The sequence below is a fragment of the Hyla sarda genome, chromosome 5 (assembly GCF_029499605.1).
Source record: "Hyla sarda isolate aHylSar1 chromosome 5, aHylSar1.hap1, whole genome shotgun sequence".
NCBI classification, from domain to species: Eukaryota; Metazoa; Chordata; class Amphibia; order Anura; family Hylidae; genus Hyla; species Hyla sarda.
This window is the reverse complement of record NC_079193.1, coordinates 160,179,846-160,203,015: the sequence shown is the minus strand read 5'-3', so window position 1 is coordinate 160,203,015 and position 23,170 is coordinate 160,179,846. Positions and strand designations below refer to the sequence as shown.

Sequence of the window (23,170 nt, the reverse complement as noted above, 5' to 3'; positions counted from 1 at the left end):
ACGCTGATGAAAATATTACTTACCACAGGCGGATCCATGGCACCGTTCACCCAATATCCTCCTAAGTCTGGCAGCAGGCTTGGTGCATGGGTGGACCACACTGACATCACGGCTGCTGCTTCCTCACTCCGCCCATCTAAGAGTAGGCTTGAGGAAAAAGCAGCGGTTTTGTCAGCGTGCTCCTGAAGTGCCGTCCGTGCACCAAGCCTGCCACTCGAATAAGGAGGAAAAGGGGCGAACGGGGCCACAGCCTGTGGTAAGTTATGTTTTCCTCAGTGTCACCTGCATTACAGATTAGTGCGGGTGACACTGATGAGATTCCCTTTAAACAAACCATTAACAGAAAAATGATAACACAAATAGACCTTACCTACAGAATTCTGTGAGGACATGTCCAATCTATCGGATTAAAAATGTCATTTGTGGGGTTGTTTGGATTTCTTCTTGTAAAGTGTTGCAATTCGCTAAAATTTTGTCACATGAAAGCGTATGCCAAAATTGTGTCACAAAAGGTGATGCTAAACTGGTGGAATAGCAATAGTTAATCTGGACCAATGTATTTGAAATCCACAAATACAGATTTTGCTTTGGATCCACAGCAAAATCTCCAAAAGTTGCCGATTTTGTAACAAATAGTTTTGACATGCTGTGGATGTCCCTGAGCATATACGACTATGCATTCCGTAAGGAGTTCACAGAAAGAATGGACCGGTTCATTTTCTCTGCTGAAATGGAAATAGAAATTTCCGTGCCAGAAACATTGGCCCAGATTTTTCAAGCTGTGTGAGAGAAAAAATTGAGAGATTTTCCCACGTGAACCAATCACAGCTCAGCTTTCACTTTACCTCAGCTAGTTACCTGAGCTGTGATTGGTTGCTTGGGGAAAATCTCTCTATTTTTTCTCTCACACAGTTTGATAAATCTGGGCCATTATGTGCACAGCACAGCAGAATCCCATTGAATTCAATCTACGCGCAAGATTCCAATGCAGAATTCCGACGTGTGAACGTGGCCTTAGAATCTCATCCGCATTGCTGCTACTGTTAACCCTACGAGTTTTTTCCATAAAAGCGTATACAAATGCAGTTCACCAAAGAAAATAACTATTGTTTATACAGAATATATAAATTACTCTTAAACAGTAAAGCCATAAACCGATATCTGTATAGTCATACTTACAGGATCAGTGATCATGGCGCGTAGATGTGAAGCCAGGGCTAGGAATGCCAACACATTAAATATAATCCCATTTATTGTGCTATAAACCAAATTTTTGGAGGGCAGCAGCATAACAAAAAGAACAACAAACTCTGCATAGAAAACCAGAAACCAGGTAACTATGGCACATGCAATGCCGCAGCCATCTTTGATGAACCACACTTTATCCATGGAGTAATCTATTGGTGGCGGGAGACACTTCTCTGGTTGGAGGTACTCTGCTGTCCTCTCAATGTCACGGAAGCGGTGGTTTGGGGTTGGCATGGTAAGCTTTATAGTCCATATTTTTAGCCTAAAAGAGACACAGAATTAATTTACAGTAAAGGAGGTAAAAAATAATATATATATTGCTTATACAATACCAGTTTACATTTAAGCATTACAGAATTATATAAATGACCTAGGCTCTTTTCACATTGCGCTAACACTTCATATTTGCTGTATGCACAGGAAAAGCTCTTGGCGGATATGTAAAATGTACACATAAAGGCCCATTCACTACAAAGTATACATTTTCTTCTACAATGGAAGCCTGTACAGTATGTTGGCAACCCACCCACACTTTAAAGGGGTACTCCGGTGAAAACCTTTTTTCTTTTAAATCAACTAGTGGCAGAAAGTTAAACATATTTGTAAATTACTTCTATTAAAAAAATCTTAATCCTTCCTGTATTTATTAGCTGCTGAATACTACAGAGGAAATTCTTTTCTTTTTGGAATGCTCTCTGATGACATCACGAGCACAGTTCTCTCTGCTGACGTTATTATAATAATAATAACGCTTTATTTATTGTTGTCCTTAGTGGGATTTGAACCCAAATCTCCAGCACTGCAAGGCAGCAGTGCTAACCACTGAGCCACCATGCTGCCCTTAGCATACACCTGCTATGCATGGTTGCTAAAATGGACAGAGATGTCAGCAGAGAGCACTGTGCTCGTGATGTCATCAGTGTTCCAAAAAGAAAGGAATTTCCTCTGTAGCATTCAGCAGCTAATAAGTACTGGAAGGATTAAGATTTTTTAATAGAAGTAATTTACAAATATGTTTAACTTTCTGCCACCAGTTGATTTAAAAGAAAAATGGTTTTCACCGGAGTACCCCTTTAATGTATATGCAATATATAGTGTAAAAGAATAAAAATAAAAAAATAAGCCCATAATTCCCTGCAGCTGATGTTCCGAAACTTCCAGGCCCATGTCTTTCTGGTTCTTGTGACATGTTGTGTGTACCCCCCCCCCCCCCCCAAACTGCCCCGTTTAGTTTGTACACCATTAATTCTAAACAACTCTCCATAAATAAATGGTACAAGTGAAAATATGAAACGGTCACATATAATTCACAAGTAAAGGAAAGGTAAGTCCGGCACTGCAATCCACCTAATGTCCCACCACGGACAGCACGAACCGGCACATAAACCAGTGGGACTATTCCCGAGGGTGCACTCCTAAATAGGCAATGACTGGTACAATGAAAAAGAAAAAAGTGGATGCACTCACTCAGGTAATCTTGCCAGACGAAATCTTTATTCCAAATCCATAAAAGTCAGGTATAGCGGGCAGACACAGAGGAGCAGCCTCGCAGCGACAGACTTTTTCCTGCGCCCTAGACGCACTATCTCGGGCTGCTGAGCAGCCCGAGGTAGTGCGTCTAGGGCGCAGGAAACAGTAGAGAGTTGTTTAGAATTAATGGTGTACAAACTAAACGGGGCAGTTGGGGGGGGGGGGGTACACACAACATGTCACAGGAACCAGAAAGACGTTGAGCAACCCAAGGTAGTGCTGAGCAGCCCAAGGTAGTGCGTCTAGGGCGCAGGAAACAGTCTGTCGCTGCGAGGCTACTCTTCTGTGTTTGCCCGCTATACCTGACTTTTATGGATTTGGAATAAAGATTTCGTCTGGCAAGATTACCTGAGTGAGTGCATCCACTTTTTTCTTTTTCATTGTACCAAAATATGAAACGGTGATACATCTTACTAAGAGATAAATCTCTCTCAATGAATTTTCTTTTCTGCCCCGCCCCAGCGCTGATTTATCCCTCTAAATTCCCAAAAGAGAATCTGTACACGTGAAGTAGAGAGGAGATGGATATCAAGCTTCACTGAGAGAACAGAAGCAGCTGCTGCCCAAAAAAGTCTGTTAGGAGGGAAGCAGCAGGTGCAGATAGAGAGACATACACACAGAGGTTCCTACTGCTTACATACACAAGAGTAGCAGCAGCATGGAAGACAATATGCAGCAGTATTGCTGTGAAACCTGCACTGGATGAGACAGAAGTTAAAGGGGTATTCCAGGCAAAAACTTTTTTTATATATATCAACTGGCTCCGTAAAGTTAAACAGATTTGTAAATGACTTCTATTAAAAAATCTTAATCCTTCCAATAGTTATTAGCTTCTGAAGTTGAGTTGCTGTTTTCTGTCTAACTGCACTCTGATGACTCACGTCCCGGGAGCTGTGCAGTTCCTATGGGGATATTCTCCCAGCATGCACAGCTCCCGGGACGTGACATCATCATTGAGCAGTTAGACAGAAAACTTCAGAAGCTAGTAACTATTGGAAGGATTAAGATTTTTTAATAGAAGTAATTTACAAATCTGTTTAACTTTCCGGAGCCAGTTGATATATATAAAAAAGTTTTTGCCTGGAATACCCCTTTAATCCACTAGAAGCAGCAGCAGCAGCAGCTTTCTGTGTCTCCCCTTTCTCTTCCTTTTCATAGCAACTGGTACTGCGGATAAGGCCGCTTTAGTCATTGCAGCTGTATAAGAATAAGTACGCTTCAGGAGAGTATCCATCTTATTATCTAGAGGGTCTTTCAGAATAGAGGTATCATCTTCAGGCAGAAGAGTACTCTTAGATAGCTTAGCCACTGGTGTGTCTACCTTGGCTGGGTTCTCCCACTTCTCTGAATCATTTGGATCCAGCTTGTAAACTGAACGAAACCTGGACCCCAATTCTAACCTGTGCTCCGGCTTCTTCCACTCCTTTTCCATCACTGTCTTTAACACCGGATGGGCTGCAAACACATTGGGACACCTTCTTTGCAAAATAATAAAGACTATTCTTATCCTGAGCTGCCACCTTCTCCTTAGATGATTCAACAATGTCCTTCACTGCAATCACTAGTTTATCAGCAAACTCTTTCTGAAGAGATAGTAGTCTTCAGAAACGACTTCCTCTGAATCCGACTCTGAAACACTGGAGGTGTCAGTAGTGATAGGCGGTGAAGGGGATTTAACAACTAACTGCCTCTTCTCTTTTAGCTTACATTAAGGCTGAACTAATTTACGCAGGAAAATACGTCAACTGCCGAGCCGAGAAGTTCGTGACGAATCGAATTTACTGTAAGTTCGCTCATCTCTATTTGCTATGTTAAAAAAAAAAAGTAGAAGCCATCCAATGCCTAGATGTGAGCATATAATAGCCAGAAGAGCTCAGCCTACTCATAGGTTCTACAATCAATATACACAAGGGCCAACTACTGACCCCATAAAGCATTTCACAGAGGTGTCTAAAGTCCATTGGCTGGTAAAAGATCACTGAATGTATAACATATTAGACACTTATTACATTACATTGTTTATACACAGAGGGACATGACAACCACCCCAACATCTCCTATCCGCCATGTAAACTACTGTTCAAGGAGTATACAGCTAACCTGAGAGTGAGAAATATACAACCCAAACACCAGACCACTAAGCCTGACACAAAACTGTAGAGAAGTCAGAAGCCACCTCACCAACCTAGATCCTGCTTGAAGACATTTAGATGCCTGTCACTAGAAATGTGCTGTCGCAACTAGGAAGTAGACTGCAGCTCCTACCGACAAGTCACTTCCTTCACTCAACCTGTCCCAGTCCAGCCCTTTATACCCGCCCAGATAACACAGTGACTTCACATCCAGAGAGGAGGACTGAGAACTTTGCTCTACCCTATTATTAGTCATGTAGTCACATGCAGAGCTCGGATTGTAATGTATTAGAATAAAAGTAAACACAGGTATGAGCACTTGTGTCTACTGCCCTATAAAGTAAGTGCTCTTCACATCAAGGCATCCTACGGCCCATGCACACTATGGATATTTGCTTACAGCAGATTCCTATTGATCTCAATGATATTCTCCTGCTCAGTGCACATTACAGAAAAACTGCAGCAGAACTTCTGATGCGGATCTGAATTCCACTGAAACACAAGTTCATTCTTTTGGCAGAATGTGCCCGGGAAGCCTCATTATTCAATGAAACTTTTCTTTCTGGCACTTATTTCCAAGGTAAAATTTTTCATGAAATAATTGCAGACTCTGGGTGGCGCCGATTCCACAAGCAAATTAGCGACCCGATTTGTCACTGAATTTCAGCAGTGTGCAAGGGCCCTTAAAGGGGTACTCTGGTGGAAAACAATTTTTTTTTTTTTTTTAAACTGGTGCCAGAATGTTAAACAGATTTGTAAATTACTTCTATTTAAAAATCTTAATCCTTACAGTACGTATCAGCTGCTGTATGCTCCACTGGAAGTTCTTTTCTTTTTGATTTTCTTTTCGGTCTAACCACAGTGCTCTCTGCTGACACCTCTCTCCATGTCAGGAACTGTCCAGAGCAGGATAGGTTTACTATGGGAATTTGCTCCTATTTTGGACAGTTCCTGACATGGACAAAGGTGACAGCAGAGAGCACTGTGGTCAGACAGAAAAGAAAATCAAAAAGAAAAGTAATTCCTGTGGAGCATACAGCAGCTGATAAGTACTGGAAGGATTAAGATTTTTAAATAGAACTTTCTGGCACCAGTTGATTTATAAATAAATGTTTTTCACCAGAGTACGCCTTTAGGGTGCGTTTCTACCTGGCATGTACGCAGCGTATTTCACGCTCGCTATACACACAGGGCTTTCCGGCGGCAGCCCTATGCGTGTAGTGAGTTTTGGAGGCGCGGCCGTGTGACAGCGTGATTGTGATGCGCGGCTCCGCCTCCAAAACTCACTGGACATATTGGGCGGCCGCCGGAAAGCCCTGTGTGTATACTGAGCGAGGAATAGGCAGCGTATTTCCCAATGCTGTCACAAGTTTTGCGCAGCGCAAAATACGCTGCGTATACGCCAGGTGGGAACACACCCTTAAAGTGCTATATACTAGGGATTGACCGATATCTGTTTTTTAGGGCCGATACCGATAATCGGTGCAGGTTAGGGCCGATAGCCGATAACTTATACCGATATTCCGGTATAAGTTATCGGCTATTTAACCCCCTGCGACACCGCTGCAGATCATTGATTTAAAGCGGGCGCTTTAAATCAATGATCTGCAGTGGCTTTTGTGGGGCCATAGGCTTCTCTCCCCTACCTGTCAGGCTGGTCCGGGCCATCCATCCATCGTTCCTGTAGTGTCCGGGGGCGTTCCGGGTGGAGGGTGAACCGGTCCGGGCTGTCCTTCTTCTCCGGCGGTCATCTTCTCCACTCCGGGCAGGCTCTGGCCTAGTACGCTGCAAAGACGCCGCTGCGCAGTGACGCCCGTGCGCAGCGACGCACCTGACGTCACGGCGTAGCGGCGTCTATGCAGCGTACTAGGCCGGAGCCTGCCCGGAGTGGAGAAGATGACCGCCGGAGAAGAAGGACAGCCCGGACCGGTTCACCCTCCACCCGGAACGCCCCCGGACACTACAGGAAGGATGGATGGCCCGGACCACCCCCATTATGGGTAAGTTTAATTTTTTTAATTGACTCGGAGGGTGGGGGGACGGGCCCGACCGGTATAGCGATATGGGCAAAAATCCATACCGGTATACCGCCCAGCACTACGGTGGGGGGTGCGACGCCGTGCGGTGGGTCGGGGGTGCGGTGTGGCGGGTCGGGAGGGTGGCGGTCGCGGTGAGGTGGGGGCGGTGCGGGGGGCGGGGCATTATCGGCAAGATAATTGCCGATACCGAAAATCGTGCCCAAAATCGTGATTATCGGCCGATAATATCGGCCATACCGATAATCGGTCGATCCCTACTATATACTACTGGAAACAACACCCAATACCCACCACCAAGAGAAAAACACTGTAAAAAACATTGAATCCAACCGATCACCTATCTGTCTTACCACTGACCTGTTATTACCTGTCAGCCAAGCAATAAATTGCATGCTTTTTATTTTGCTCTTTTGGATGTTTCTTAAAGAGTACCTATCATTAAATGAACTTTTATAAACTAACTCAGGCTATGTTCCTTAACTACTCCTAACAACCCCCCTGCCCTTAAAATATCTTGAAGACCTTTAAAAAGCTCTGTATCTTACCTCTCTTTTTGCTCACATTGTGTGAGCTGCCAGCAGGAGGATGTGGGCGTGCCCCAGCAGGCGCTACGTCACTGAAGCCTGCTGGGGGGACTGCTTCTGCCCTCACTTTGCCGAGGAGAGCAGGGGGAGGTGAGCCCGCATTTGCAGAGCCCTGCTCGTCCTCAGTGCCCAGAGCCCTGCTCGTCCTCAGTGCCCAGAGCCCTGCTCGTCCGCACTCCACAGAGCCCTGCTCGTCCGCACTCCACAGAGCCCTGCTCGTCCGCACTCCACAGAGCCCTGCTCGTCCGCACTCCACAGAGCCCTGCTCGTCCGCACTCCACAGAGCCCTGCTCGTCCGCACTCCACAGAGCCCTGCTCGTCCGCACTCCACAGAGCCCTGCTCGTCCGCACTCCACAGAGCCCTGCTCGTCCGCACTCCACAGAGCCCTGCTCGTCCGCACTCCACAGAGCCCTGCTCGTCCCCACTCCACAGAGCCCTGCTCGTCCGCATTCCACAGAGCCCTGCTTGTCCGCACTCCACAGAGCCCTGCTTGTCCTCACTGCACAGAGCCCTGCTTGTCCTCACTGCACAGAGCCCTGCGGGGTATGAGAGTAAGCACAGCGCTCCCGCCTGTCTGATTGTCATGCAGGGAGCTGCCTCAGCTAGTCATGTGCTCAGCCAGTGGTCTGTGATTTCGGACTCACTGCCAGGCCGGTGTGAGTCCAAATTCAATGCAAAAGCTTGCAAAACCTTTTTGATGACAAGAACTCTTTAAAATGAAAAAAAAAAAAAAAAAAAAAAAAAAAAAAAGAGCATCTGATACAGACTGAGATTCCAAAAAAGGAAATATGGGAGGGAGGGAAACCTTAAATTGCCAGAGTGAGTTTTTTTCCCTGTTAATTCATATTCTACATGGGCGGTACAAAGCATTTGAAAGTCTTTAGACCCTTTATTTTTTACATTTGTATGTTGCGGCCGTGTGTTATAAAAATAAAAAAAATAATAATAATAAATGTTTCCCCCCCCCCCCCCCCAAACCAAGTAATCATGGGAGAAGGGCCTTAGTATAAAAGGTGACAAAGAACCCAATAGTTACTCTGTCGGAGCTCTAAAGATCAAACACAGTGAATCCACAGTATGTTCACACAGGTGGATCTTGAGCAAATTTCCTGCAGGGGGTTTAGCCAATGCAGAAGTTTCGCTGCAGATATCATTGACTTTAATGGGATCTGCTGCTGATTTTCCACAGTGGTAAACTCACAGCAGATCCACCCGTGTGACTGTTCCCTTTGGTCTTATGCACGCCGATGTATTAGGACTTAGCCGTAATAGGGCTCCTCTTTTAGTGCATGGAGACTTTACTGTCTGTACTAGGGACCTGTATGACCCCCATGCAATGCTGTACAAAGTAGCTACATTTATTTTTATCATCCACACAACAGTAGCTTGTACATATTGTGTTACAGTATAAATATTTATAAGCATTCATGAAGAAAGCCAACAATCCATTACAATAAACCTTCAGAAGCACTATCGGCATCAGGTGACACCTTCAGGTTCCCATTTCCAGTTGAAGGCCAATAGTGACACGGCACTAGATACTTTCTCTGCATTTATGGCACCTACATTTGCAAAATCCCTATTCTGTAACAGTAAGAGCCAAAACCAGTCAGATCTGTCTGCAAATTAGATGAAAACTACTGTACTTAGTTTTTGGACAGGAATACTAAGTGTAAAACTTATGCATATTGGCTCTGTACAAAACAGGGCTTTGTACTGTATCTCCATGTACTGGAAGTGCTGGGGACCTTTGCCGATTCTTTGCAAGAAGAGGCCGGGCTCAGTGAAGAACGTCACAACTACAGATTGTGCGCAGATACTGCCCTGCTCAGATATATACCCCAACAAGACACCAATGCTAGCCAGTCACCTCTGACAGGCCCAGCTCGGTAAGGTGAGTGTGCATTTGTTTTTCATAGGCTCACCTCTACAGCCCATGTAGTATAGATGAATGGCGTACATTGATTTTCACATACACAGCTCATGTACTGTTCTTCCTTGCAGCAAACTACAGTGACCCCCCCCCCCGACCTACGATGGCCCCGACATACAATAATTTCAACATAGGAAGAGGCCATCGCATGTTGAAGGCAGCATCAACATACGATGCTTCTGTATGTCGGGTCCATCACATAAACGGCTATCCCACAGCGCTGACTGCTTCAGCTACCACCGGTTAACCGTTTACGGTGCCCCGTGTGGTGCGCTGGCGATCACTTACCTGTCCTCGGGGCTCCGGCGCGTCCTCTTCGGGATCCCCTGTATCGTCGTCATCACATCGCTGCGCACGCCGTCCCATCATCCAATAGAAGCGGCATGCGTAGCGACGTGATGGCGGCGACGGAGAGCGAGGATGCCGGGGAAGAAGAGGGCTTTCCAGAGTGTCGGGGACACCCCGGGGACACGGCGACAGCGATGGAAGGCGACATCCAGGGCAGTGGTGACGGTCTGGAGCGGCGGGGACAGATGAGTACAACTTCCTATACCAGTGGTCTACAACCTGCGGACCTCCAGATGTTGCAAAACTACAACTCCCAGCATGCCCGGACAGCCGTTGGCTGTCCGGGCATGCTGGGTGTTGTAGTTTTGCAACATCTGGAGGTCCGCAGGTTGTAGACCACTGTCCTATACTTTACATTGCAACATACAATGGTTTCAACAAACGATGGTCCTTTTGGAACGGATTACCATCATATGTTGAGGGACCACTGTACATGTATAGAAATCAATGGATGCAATTCCATTAAAGGGGTATTCCAGGCAAAACCTTTTTTTTATATATAACAACTGGCTCCGGAAAGTTAAACAGACTTGTAAATTACTTCTATTAAAAAATCTTAATCCTTCCAATAGTTATTAGCTTCTGAAGTTTTCTGTCCAACTGCTCAATGATGATGTCACGTCCCGGGAGCTGTGCATGATGGGAGAATATCCCCATAGGAACTGCACAGCTCCCGGAACGTGAGTCATCAGAGAGCAGTTAGAAAGAAAACAGCAACTCAACTTCAGAAGCTAATAACTATTGGAAGGATTAAGATTTTTTAATAGAAGTAATTTACAAATCTGTTTAACTTTCCGGAGCCAGTTGATATATATATATATATATATAAAAAATTGGCCTGGAATACCCCTTTAAGTACAAATAAGTGTGCATAGCAAACCTAAGAAGTCCTTACTACTAGGGCACAAGCCCTTGGCTTATTACCTGAACTGAGCAATGCCTAGTAAATCCAGTGGCCGTACTTCACCAATCCTATCTTATGACGTCAGATATTATTATAGGACAGGCTCCTTTTATGGTTCTACATAAGCAACAAATCATCAGGACTACTGAAGTCAGTATGATATATGTTTGCATGTTGTACCGTACATGCTGTAGTAATTCAGTTCCTGATTACCACTTGCCTACAGATGAAGGATGACAATGCTATGTGAGTGTCAGCAGACTCAAGGCTTTCCTTATGTGACTACGAATACTGAATTGTTACCGATAATACAATGTAGAAAGATCTAACGTGATCCCTTCATTACATACCCTGTCGATCACTTTATTGCATACACTGAAGTTAACCAAGTGGATTCCTGACACAACAAACATGAGATCTATCCTCCCGTATGAACATTGCACTCTATATTCATTATTCAGAGACCAGACTTGAAGAAAACCAGCCCAGGACTGGACAATGAAAAGGCTTGTAAAGAAGGATGACATTTCGTTCTAGTGCAATGCAATACCAGGCTTGCTTCTTACGGTGCCCATCTCCATGTGATACTGCAGAAAGTAACTGAACCCTACCATCTTATCACCACAGAATAGGAGACGTGCTTACAGTGAAATGATATGGACGAATGCAACATTAGTATCTCCAAAGAAATCACCATAGCCCTAGTACTAGTGTCCCCGGTTATCAGCAGAAATATATTTAACTACAGCCCAAACTAAGGAACAATGAGCAATAATAAATATGTCACTGCTATATAGGGATATATTCACACACAGCCGGTGTTTCAGTGACTGTCCAATTCACCTGAAATCTGTGCAACCCATCCATTCCATCACATCCCAAAGTGCTCTATTGGAAGGAGATCTGGTCACTGTGGAGGCCATTGGAGTACAGTGAACTCATTGTCATGTTCAAGAAACCAGTTTGAGCAGATGTGAGCTTTGTGACATTATACATTATCCCGCAGGAAGTAGCGATATTCATTGATATACATTGCGGTCATAAATGGATGGACGTGATCGGCAACAATACCCAGGTAGGCTGTTAAATTTAAAGGAAATCTGTCACCAGTGTCACCTGCACTAACCTGTCGGTAACAACAGATAGTGCAGGTGACACTGATGACAACGGTACTTACCTTGTCCAATTCCGTGCAGGGGATCTCCGGTAATCTTCGCCATTAGCTTCAGGTCTGGCCCGGCTTGGGGCAAGGGCGGAGCTTAGTGATGTCACTGCTGCTGTTCTCTAGCAGCGGGACCCAGCAGGGAGCAGCAGCGGTGACGTCACTAATCTCCGCCCGTGCCCCAAGCCAGGCCAGAGCTGAAGCTTAACAGAGAAGATTACCGGAGATCCCCTCCACAGAACAGGACAAGGTAAGTACCGTTGTCATCAGTGTCACCTGCACTATCTGTTGGTACCGACAGGTTAGTGTAGGTGACACTGGTGACAGATTTCCTTTAAATGATGTTCAATTGGTACTAAGGACCACAAAGTGGGGCAAGAAAATGTCCCCACATCATTATATTACCACCAACCTGAACTGTTGATACAAGGCAGGGTGGATCCATTCTTTCATGCTGTTAAGCCAAATTCTCTTTAAGTTTGGACATGTTATGCATATATTGGTCGTAACAAGTGGTTATTTGAGTTAGGTTGCATGCAAGCCATGTTGGGGCATATGGCAGGCAGACCCTGCTAGGGAACCTCAAAACCACCTTCTTCCATATCCCTGCTGAACCCCATTCATTTCAATGAGGTGACTGGACCATGGTCGGCGTATTTTCCCAGTATATCCAGCTTTTGAACCGGACTGAAAAAGCACAGCCCGCAGTTTTTAGTCCAGTTAAAAAAACTGGGTACAGTCTAGGAGAAAATTGGCGCAGATATTCATTTTGTTGCCAGTATGGTATTTTTTATACTGCATTGGAGGAGGCTGCTGCTGTATGTGCAACCCGTTCATGTGATAACCCGCACCCTGCAGCCAACAATGCCCTGTCCATAAATATTCATTCCCTGTTCCTCAGCATGTCAGTGAAGGGGTGGAGTTTGAAGGCGGAGGAGGCGAGGCTATCGCTGGAGCAAGTGGGGGAAGGAAATGTACCTACAGCAGCCGCCATATCCAGTGCGGTTAAGACGAAAAATGTGGTTATTGTCAAAGTTGCTGAGATCTTTATACCTAGTATCTACCCTTCTGTTCTACTTCTAAAACTCAACTTCTAACATGGTCTGTTCCCTCGCTGCCTGATATATCTCATCCCCTGACAGGAGCCATAATCCCTAGGCAATTGTAGTTATTCACTTCATCATTTGTAATGATTGATAGAATATATATACAGATGCAAATCAAAAAATGTAGCAGTATCTTGTAATACCTTTTTTATTGTACTACAAGATACTGCAACATTTTTTGATTAGCATCTGCATCACTGGACTAATATGGCTACTCAAATTTGCTATATATATGTACCGTATTTATCGGGGTATACCATGCACCGGCCTATAACACGCACCCTCATTTTACCAAGGATATTTGGGTAAAAAAAGTTTTTTACCCAAATATCCATGGTAAAATGAGGGTGCGTGTGTGCGCGTGTATACCCCGATATACCCCCAGGAAAGGCAGGGGGAGAGAGGCCGTCGCTGCCCGCTTCTCTCCCCCTGCCTTTCCTGGGGTCTAGAGCCCTGCTGCGGGCCCTTCTCTCCCCCTGGTTATCGGCGCCGCTGCCCGTTCTGTCCCCCTGCCGACAGCCAGGGGGAGAGAAGGGGCAGCGGCACCGCTGCCCCGTTGCCTCCCCCCATCCCCGGTGGCATAATTAACTGGGTCGGGTCCGCGCATGACGTCAGTGCGCCGCGCCGTGCATAGCAACGACGCACGCCGGAGGCCTGCAGCAGCGCGGACCCGACCCAGGTAATTATGCCACCGGGGATGGGGGGAGGCAACGGGGCAGCGGCGCCGGCAATGGATGCCGCTGCCCCTTCTCTCCCCCTGGCTGTCGGCGCCGCTTCTCCTCCCCTGGCTATCGGAGTCGGCAGTGGGGCGCCGGCACCGATAGTCAGGGGGAGAGAAGGGCCGGCAGCAGGGCTCTAGACCCCAGGGAAGGCAGGGGGAGAGAAGCGGGCAGCGACGGCCTCTCTCCCCCTGCCTTTCCTGGGGATGTATCGGCGTATAACACGCACATAGACTTTAGGCTAAAAAATTTTGCCTAAAAAGTGCGCGTTATGCGCCGATAAATACGGTATACAGTGGTCCCTCAACATACGATGGTAATCTATTCCAAATGAACCATCGTTTGTTGAAACCATTGTATGTTGAGGGATCCGTGCAATGTAAAGTATAGGACAGTGGTCTCACACCAGGGGACCTCCAGATGTTGCAAAACTACAACTCCCGGCATGCCCAGACAGCCAACGGCTGTCCGGGCATGCTGGGAGTTGTAGTTTTGCAACATCTGGAGGTCCGCAGGTTGAAGACCACTGGTATTGGAGGTTATACTCACCTGTCCCCGCTGCTCCGGACCGTCACCGCTGCCCTAGATGTCGCCCTCCACCGCTGTCGCCGCGTCCACGGGTATCCCCGACGCTGCCTGGGAATGTTGTTCTCCATCGCCGCCGTCACGTCGCTACGCACGCCGCTCCTATTGGATGACGGGACGGCGTGCGCGGCAACGTGATGACGATGATGGAGAGCGCCGGCGATGCAGGGGATCCCGAGGAGTATGCTACGGAGCCCCGAGGACAGGTGAGTGATCGTCACCGGACCACACGGGGCAATGTAAAGAGCTATCCGGTGGCGAGAGAGAGAGCGAGAGAGCGCGAGAGAGAGCGAGAGAGAGCGAGAGAGCGCGAGAGAGCGCGAGAGAGCGCGAGAGAGCGAGAGGGGGGCTGCTGTCTACAGGGGGGGGGGGTCCTGCTGGCTACAAGGGGAGGCTGCTGTCTACAGGGGGAGGTCCTGCTGGCTACAAGGGGGGGGTCCTGCTGGCTACAAAGGGGGTTCCTGCTGGCTACAAAGGGGGTTCCTGCTGGCTACAAAGGGGGTTCCGGCTGCTGGCTACAAAGGGGGGCTGTTGGATACAAATGGAGGCTGCTGTCTTCAAAGGGGGGCTGCTGTCTACAGGGGGGGTCCTGCTGGCTAACATCTGCAACTATCTATACTACCTACAAGGGGATACTACCTACTGTTAAATGCAATATTACAGCAGAGTCACCTGCACTAACTTGAAGTTATAGATAGATGGGTCAGGTGACCCGGTTTCTACCGCTGCTCACCATGTGAACGTCAGCGTAATCGCTCCGGAGACATCGGTCTCGCCGCCAATGCAAATGCCCTGTTCTGTCCAATGGAGAAGAGAGAAATCTTGGCTCATACTACAGCAGCCGCCTCCATTGTACAACAACAAGGAACCACATATCATACGATAAACAGCGCCAGAAACCGGGTCACCCTGCTGTCAAATTCCCTTTAAAATATAAGTACTCGTACTTGGTATCGGCGAGTACTAGAAATAAAGTATTGGTACTCGTACTCAGTCTAAAAAAAATGGTATCAGGACATCCCTACTTGAAAACGTATACGGGAACTGTATAGCAAAACAGTGGTGTGCATGCACCCTAATATAGTGATATCCTTACCGGCATCCAATAATCCACAATTCCGATAGCCCGCCACTTGCCTTCAGCCCATGGCTGCAGAATATCAGACACAGCATCAGCAAATCTTGCACTAATCTTACAGCAGTGTTTCCCAACAAGAGTGCCTCCAGCTGTTGCAAAACTACAACTCCAAGCAAGCCCGGACAGCCAAAGGCTGTCCGGGCATGCTGGGAGTTGTAGTTTTGCAACAGCTGGAGGCACCCTGGTTGGGAAACACTGTTTTAATGTATCACATATCCAAGAGCTGTGCATAGAGATGGCTGAAAACCTAAGGAAACCATTCTCATAGGATAAAGAGCAGATAGGTGATAGTTAAAGCTGCCCATCCCCTAGGCTGCCATACACACTACTATACAGAGGGGCTTCTCATATAATGTCTTACCATTCACAATGTCTTCTGCGCTTCCTCCTTATAACAGACCGGTGCCAGCCCCGGGGTTCCCCCACCCACACACAGAGGGTGGGTAGATCAGAGGGCACCTACGCCACACCCACCACTTTACACAACACCGAGGGGGGGGGCAGTGTGTGGAGCAGGAGACTCGGCCGCACGCTGATGACGTCATGTTGCTAGGTGTTTAGTGGGAAGCACATCGGGACGCGCTTTGATGACGTAGAAGACGTCTACTGGCGGAAGCGGGGACAGCAGCATAAGCATAAGCAGCAACATGGCTTCGGTGGTGCTGAGTGAAGCGGAGAAGGTGTACATACTGCATGGAATTCAGGTGTGAAGGCGGTACCGCAGGGATTCTAGAGCCAATAGAGCGGGGCTTGGTTTGGACCAAACACTGGGCCGTGTGGTTCTGTCATCCCCAACTTTATATAATTGACATGTCCTACGTTTAGACTTCGTTACACCGTGCGTTTTTTTTTTTGTGGTAATGTGTTTTAACACACAGAGAAATGCATTTTTTTTTTCCAAGCTCATTTTTTTACGGGTAAGGCTTGTTTAAAAATGGCTTGAAAAACGGTTTTAATTGCATTTTTGCTGCATATTAAAACCTCAAAATAAGAACCTGTTCACACGTGCAGTGGCAAACCACGTTTACAGTATATTTAATTTCTGCACAGGTGGTTTGTAATGTGTGTATTTGCCATGCACTTCTCACACACAGTGTATCACATGTATAGAATGCTCACCCTAAGGCCCCGTTCACACTGAGTAATTCAAGAGGAATTTACTTGAGTAATTCCTCTTGAATTCTCCGCTCCAAATGAATGCACATCCCCTCTGCCCATTGACTTTAATGTTATTTCTGCTGTCCTGTTCACACTGCGGCAATTCTGCTAGCGGAATTCTGACGCTGATTTTCTTTCCGCTTGAAGAAAGAACATGTTCATTCTTCAAGCGGAATCCATGAGCAGAATCTAATAGAAGTCAATGGTAAAAAAAAAATTCTGCCCGACATCGAATTCGAGCAGAATTCAGAAAATTAGATTAAATAGCCTCCTCCTTCTCTCCTCTTTATTTCCACATGGAAATTCCGCTTGAATTCTGCTTGAATTCCGCTTGATGGAGAAGGCAACAACTTCCTGACTGAAATTATTCCTTGTGAATTCCTCTTGAATTACAGTGTGAACGCACCCTGAAACTGTACCACAATATTGCAGTAATTCCTGGAAAACACTGCGGAATCTCATTGACGGGCTCACTGAATTCCGCCAGCGGAGATTCAGCCTGGAGGCCGCCGAAGATGCTTCGGCGCTAGGGCTGCGGGGCACTGAGCGGTCACCATTGACGGCTATGCAGTGCTCGTGGAATCCTCGTGAAGAATGAACATGTTCTTTCTTTGCCCAGTCACACTAATGTTAAGTTCACACCGCGGAGTTCCGCTCGTGGAATTACGTAGTGTGAACGCACCCTTATAAAAACCTGTCCAGAGGAAAAGTTGCTGAGTTGCCATAGCAACCAATCAGATCGCTTCTTTCACTTTTCAGAGGCCTTTTAAAAAGTGAAAGAAGCAATCTGATTGGTTGCTATGGGCAACTTTTCCTCCTGACAGGTTTTGATAAATCTCCCTCTAAAACCCCTTTTTTCCAGGGCTGTATTCTCCACCGTAACATTTTATTTTTCTATTGACATCGTGTCTGAATCGTGTGGACTTTTTGAGGATTAATTTATGGCCCAGACTTATCAATCTGCCTGAGAACGACCGAAACTGTATTGTTTTTCACAGCAAGCAATCACAGCTTAGCTTTTATTTACCAAACTCTGTAAAAAAATAAAAATAAAACTTAATGTCTATGAGGCAGGAGCTATGCTCACTTTATAGAACTTGAGTGACAGCTGCTTTTACCAGCCTTGCCCTCACAGTAAATGATGTACATTGGCGATCTCACAATGTCTGTCAGTAATCCCTTAATAGCGATCACAGCACTTCAATGACAGTCTCCTGGCCTTATCAGCACCCCACAACATATATGCGGGGAGTCTGATCGGTTTACATGCTTGCTGTATTTCCCTTCACCTTCTCTGTGCAATAGCATGGTATTATCAAATATCAGCAATTCAAGCTTTGTCTCTAGTATAATAATTACCAAAACAAAAAATAGCTAAAAATTCTAATCTTTATTACAAAATCTCATTAAAACCCTGTTACATAAAGTACATAATCCAAAAGCAATATTTACAAATACATATAGATCGAGAAGCATACAGAGAAAAGAGGGCTCCAAGTTGGGGATCCTCCCAAAGGTCAATCCCAAAATTCCCTGTTGTCTATAGAGGTTTAAAAAGGTGTAAATTAAATTAACGACCACGGATGTAAATATACGTTCTGGTTTGGTTGTACTTAGTGCACCAGGATGTACATTTACGTCCTGTGTATGACCGCGAGCATTGGAGCAGTGCCCGCTTCATACATGGCAGGTTCTGGCTATCAGCAGCCAGGGACCCGCCGGTAATGGCCGACAACCGCGATCGCGCTGATATCCACCATTAACCCCTCAGATGCAGTGATCAGTACAGATCACGGCATCTGCTGCATTGCACATGTTAAAACAGATGATCGGATCGCCCACAGCGCTGCTGCTGGAATCCGATCATCTGTAATGGCGGACGGAGGTCCCCTCACCTTTCTCCATCCGTCTCCCGGTGTTTCCTGCTCTGGGCTGAGATCGAGCCGACCAGAGCAGAAGATCACCGATAATACTGATCAGTGCTATGGCATGACAGCACAGACTGAGTGACGCTTAAGAGGGAACCTGTCATCACTTTCATGTTGCCTGAACCACAAGTCATCCTGGATGGTCCCTGTAGCTTTTGCCTGCCCTGATCGATAGATCTCACCATGTTTGGGAAGAGATCTATCAACCAAAGCTGGTGGAGAGGGGTTAAATTGCCAGGTACCACTGTGATGACTGGCGGTTCGAGCAGCATGACAGGTCACCTTTAAAGGGGTAGTCTATTGGTGAAAAACTTATCCCCTATCCTAAGGATAGGGGATAAGTTTGAGATCGCGGGGGGTCCGACCGCTGGGGCCCCCTGCGATCTCTCTGTACGGGGCCCCGGCTCTCCGCCGAGATAGCGGGTGTCGACCCCCGCACGAGGCGGCGGCCGACACGACCCCTCAATACATCTCTATGGCAGAGCCGGAGATTGCCGAAGGCAGCGCTTCGGCTCTGCCATAGAGTTGTATTGAGGGGGCTTGTCGGCCGCCGCCTCGTGCGGAGGTCGACACGCCCCCTTCCCGCGGGCTGTCGGGGCTCCGTACAGGAGATCGCAGGGGGCCCCAGCGGTCGGACCCCCCGCGATCTGCAACTTATCCCTTATCCTTAGGATAGGGGATAAGTTGCTCACCACTGAATCACCACTGAACTACTCCTTTAAAGAGTGCAAAGGAAATCTATTATTGAGTAATAATTCATACTTGTGACTTGAATCTTTCCAGTATCCGCACATAATAGGGAATGTGATGTGCTTTTGTAGGATGATCTGCGGATAGACGGCAGAGGATGTGAAGACTACCGAGGGATTGAAGTGGAGACTGATGTTGTGTCAAATACTACTGGATCTGCACGTGTGAAAATTGTGAGTTATGTCTATTTATAGATGAAAGTAGTTCTTTAAGAGAATCTTTTTCTTCTGTCAGATTCAGTAATAAATATCTGTATGGGTGCATGCACACTACGTTTCTTAAGATACGGGACCGTATACGGCTGGGGAGAAGGGGGCGGAGAGTCGAGGGCGGGGCAACCGCACGCTGCCATATGCGGTCCCGTATCTAATGTATTTCAATGAGTGACCGGAGTGAAACGCTGCCTCCGGTCAGCTCCATTTTAGCCCGTATACGGTTTCCCGACCGGACCTACAAACGTACAGCGTTTTTAGGTCCGGTCGGGAAACCGTATACGGGGCAAAACGGAGCCAACCGGAGGCAGCGTTTCACTCCGGTCACTCATTGAAATACATTAGATATGGGACTGCATACCGCAGCGTGTGGTTGCCCCGCCCCCGACTCTCCGCCCCCCTCTCCCCAGCCGTATACGGTCACGTATCTTAACAAACGTAGTGTGCATGCACCCTATGACATTGTACAATAAGGCCCATATATAATATGACATGCTGTGGCTCTATACAAAAATGCCAAAAATTCCTTACTGTTTCCATGTACCTATATTTGATCTTTTAGATTTTTACTTAAAAAAAAAGAATAAAAAAATAAAAAAAGAATTATAAATGAAAAATTGAGAGTTCTGTTTGTTGGGGTTCCAACTGCTGGGACTCTCAGATTAATGAAGCAGCAATGTACATGCTCAGCTGCCACTCCATTTACTTGCTGTGGCAGTGTTTCCCACAGTTGCTTGCTGTGGCAGTGTTTCCCACAGTTGCTTGCTGTGGCAGGGTTTGCCTCTAGCTATTGCAAAACTAGCATGCCCGGACAGCCTTTATTTAAATAACCTTTATTTTTCCATTGTACAAAAAAGTTAAAAGAATAACAACATATTTGGTATTGCCATGTGTGTAAATGTCTGAACTATTAACCACTTAGGGACCATGGGCGTACACAGGTACGCCCTGTCGCCCTTGTACTTAAGGACCAAGGGCGTACCTCTATCAGCAGGCATCCCGTGCCAATGCCCAGGGGGGTCCTGACCCCCCTCATGTCTGCGATCACACATACGATTTGCGGCGATTCCAGGTCATACGGGTCTCCGGTGACCCAGAAAATTAGGTCAGAAGTGACCGACCAATAGCAGATCGGGGGCCGGGGGGTTAAAGTTCGGTTCACCCATTCTGCCCACCCACAGTAGTCCGGGCAGAACGGGGGAACCGAGGGTGACCGGCACCAAAGGTACACTTACCCATCGACGGGCGGCAGAGGACGGCGATGCTGCTCCCTGGTGTGATGATCCTACGGAAGCCGGTGAGTAGTAGCCTAGCAACATCTGGAGGGCTACAGTTTTGAGACCACTATAGTGGTCTCTAAACTGTGGCCCCCTAGATCTTGCAAAACTACAACTTCCAGCATGCCCAAACAGCTCTCTCGGCATGCTGGGAGTTGTAGTTGCGTACCTCCGGCTGTTGCATAACTACATCTCCAAGCATGCCCTTCGGCGATCAGTACACCCCCTTACACTGTCGTCGTCCCCCCCCCCCCCCATAAAAATGAAAACGTATCGTACGGCAGTGTTTCCAAAACAGAGCCTCCAGCTGTTACAAAACAACAACTCCCAGCATTTCCGGACAGCCACCGACTGTCCAGGCATGCTGGGAGTTTAGCAACAGCTGGAGGCACCCTGTTTGGGAATCACTGTCGTAGAATACCCCTATGTCCACCCCTATGCAATTCCTAATTTAGTCCTCAAATGCGCATGGCGCTCTCTCACTTCAGAGCCCTGTCGTATTTCAAGGAAACAGTTTAGGGCCACATATGGGGTATATCAGTACTCGGGAGCGATTGCATTAGAGATTTTGGGGAGCTTTTTCTCCTTTTACCCGTTATGAAAAGGAAAAGTTGGGGGCTACACCAGCCTGTTAGTGTAAAAAAAAAAATAAAACATTTTACACTAAGATGCTGGTATTGCCCCATACTTTTTATTTTCACAAGAGGTAAAAGGAAAAAAGTACGGAGTACGGAAATTTTACCCCATATGTGGCCGTAAAATGCTCTGCGGGCGCACAACAAGGCTCAGGAGTGAGAGCGCACTATGTACATTTGAGGCCGAAATTGGTGATTTGCACAGGGATGGCTGATTTTTACAGCGGTTCTGACATAAATGCAAAAAAATAAATACCCAAGTGTGTCCCCATTTTGGAAACTACACCCCTCACGGAACGTAACAAGGGGGGGTATAGTGAGCCTTAACACTTCACAGGTGTTAGACGAATTTTCGTTAAAGTTGGATGAGAAAATAAAATAAAAAAAATCTTCACTAAAAGGCTGTAAGAACATACCCCATATGTGGATTTAAAGTGCTCTGCGGGAGAACTACAATGCTCAGAAGAGAAGGAGCGACATTGGGCTTTTGAAGAGAAAACGCACCACAGGTGTCTGACATGTAATTTTTCATTTGCACAGCCCACTGTTCCAAAGATCTGTCAAACGCCAGTGGGGTGTAAATGCTCACTGCACCCCTTATTAAATTCTATGAGGGGTGTAATTTCTAAAATGGGGTCACATTTGGGGGGCTGGTCCACTGTTCTGGCACCACAGGGGGCTTTGTAAACGCACATGGCCCCTGACTTCCATTCCAAACAAATTCTCTCTCCAAAAGCCCAATGGTGCTCCTCCTCTTCTGAGCATTGTAATTCGCCTGCAGAGCACTTTACATCCACATATGGGGTATTTTCATACTCAGAAGAAATGGGGTTCATTTTCTCCTATTACCCCTTGTAAAATTTTGGGGAAAAAAATGCATTTTAGTGAGAATTTTTTTTTCATTTACACATTCAACTTTAACAAAAAGTCGTCAAAACTCCTTTTGGGGTGTTAAGGCTCACTGGAACCCTTGTGCCTTGAGGGGTATAGTTTCCAAAATAGTATACCATGTGAGTTTTTTTTTTTTTTGCTTTTTGCTGTTCTGGCACCATAGGGGATTCCTAAATGCGACATGCCCCCCAAAAACCATTTCAGCAAAATTCACTCTCTTAAATCCCATTGTCGCTCCTTCCCTTCTGAGCCCTCTACTGCGCCCGCCGAACACTTGACATACACATATGAGGTATTTCCTTACTCGAAAGAAATTGGGTTACAAATTTTGGGGGGTGCTTTTTCGCCTATTACCCCTTGTAAAAATTCAAAAACTGGGTCTACAAGATCATGAGTGTAAAAAATGAAGATTTTGAACTTAACTTTGCGGCTATTCTTGTGAAACACCTAAAGGGTTAACACACTTACTGAATGTCATTTTTAATACTTTGAGGGGTGCAGTTTTTATAATGGAGTAATTTATGGGGTATTTCTAATATGAAAGCCCTTCAAATACACTTCAAATCTGAACTAGTCCCTGAAAAATTCCAATTTTGAAAATTGTGTGGAAAATTGCTGCTGAACTTTGAAGTCCTCTGTTGTCTTCCAAAAGTAAAAACATGTCAACTTTATGATGCAAACATAAAGTAGAAATATTGTAAATGTGAATCTATATATAATTTTTTGGGAATGTCTATTTTCCTTATAAGCAGAGAGTTTCACCAAGAAAGGAAGCGAGTATTGACGAAAATTTACCACTAACATAAAGTAGAAAATGTCACAAAAAAAATCTCTGAATCAGAATGAAAAGTAAAAGCATCCCAGAGTTATTAATGCTTAAAGTGACAGTG

The 23,170-nt window shown here is 46.3% G+C and overlaps 2 protein-coding genes across 4 annotated transcripts in view; one reads left to right on the top strand and one right to left on the bottom strand.

The window, feature by feature from the left end:
• Nucleotides 1–15,943, bottom strand: part of ZDHHC3 (zinc finger DHHC-type palmitoyltransferase 3) — a 64,794-nt gene extending 48,851 nt beyond the window's left edge. Inside the window, exons 1-2 of one of the 3 annotated variants that reach the window (XM_056520573.1) lie at nt 15,791–15,943; nt 1,180–1,510 (exon numbers count right to left, since the gene is read on the bottom strand). In XM_056520573.1, coding sequence (XP_056376548.1) covers nt 1,180–1,482 — 303 coding nt within the window. In that variant the 5' untranslated portion in view covers nt 1,483–1,510; nt 15,791–15,943. Of the gene's footprint in view, nt 1–1,179; nt 1,511–11,896; nt 11,946–15,790 lie in introns of those variants that run through there. The other 2 variants (XM_056520575.1, XM_056520574.1) reach the window with 2 other exon arrangements.
• Nucleotide 15,944: 1 nt separating this feature from the next.
• The window catches only part of EXOSC7 (exosome component 7), a 64,189-nt gene continuing 56,963 nt past the window's right edge, over nt 15,945–23,170 (top strand). The window contains exons 1-2 of the mRNA XM_056520576.1: nt 15,945–16,133; nt 19,337–19,438. Coding sequence (XP_056376551.1) covers nt 16,077–16,133; nt 19,337–19,438 — 159 coding nt within the window. The 5' untranslated portion in view covers nt 15,945–16,076. The remainder of the gene's footprint in view (nt 16,134–19,336; nt 19,439–23,170) is intronic.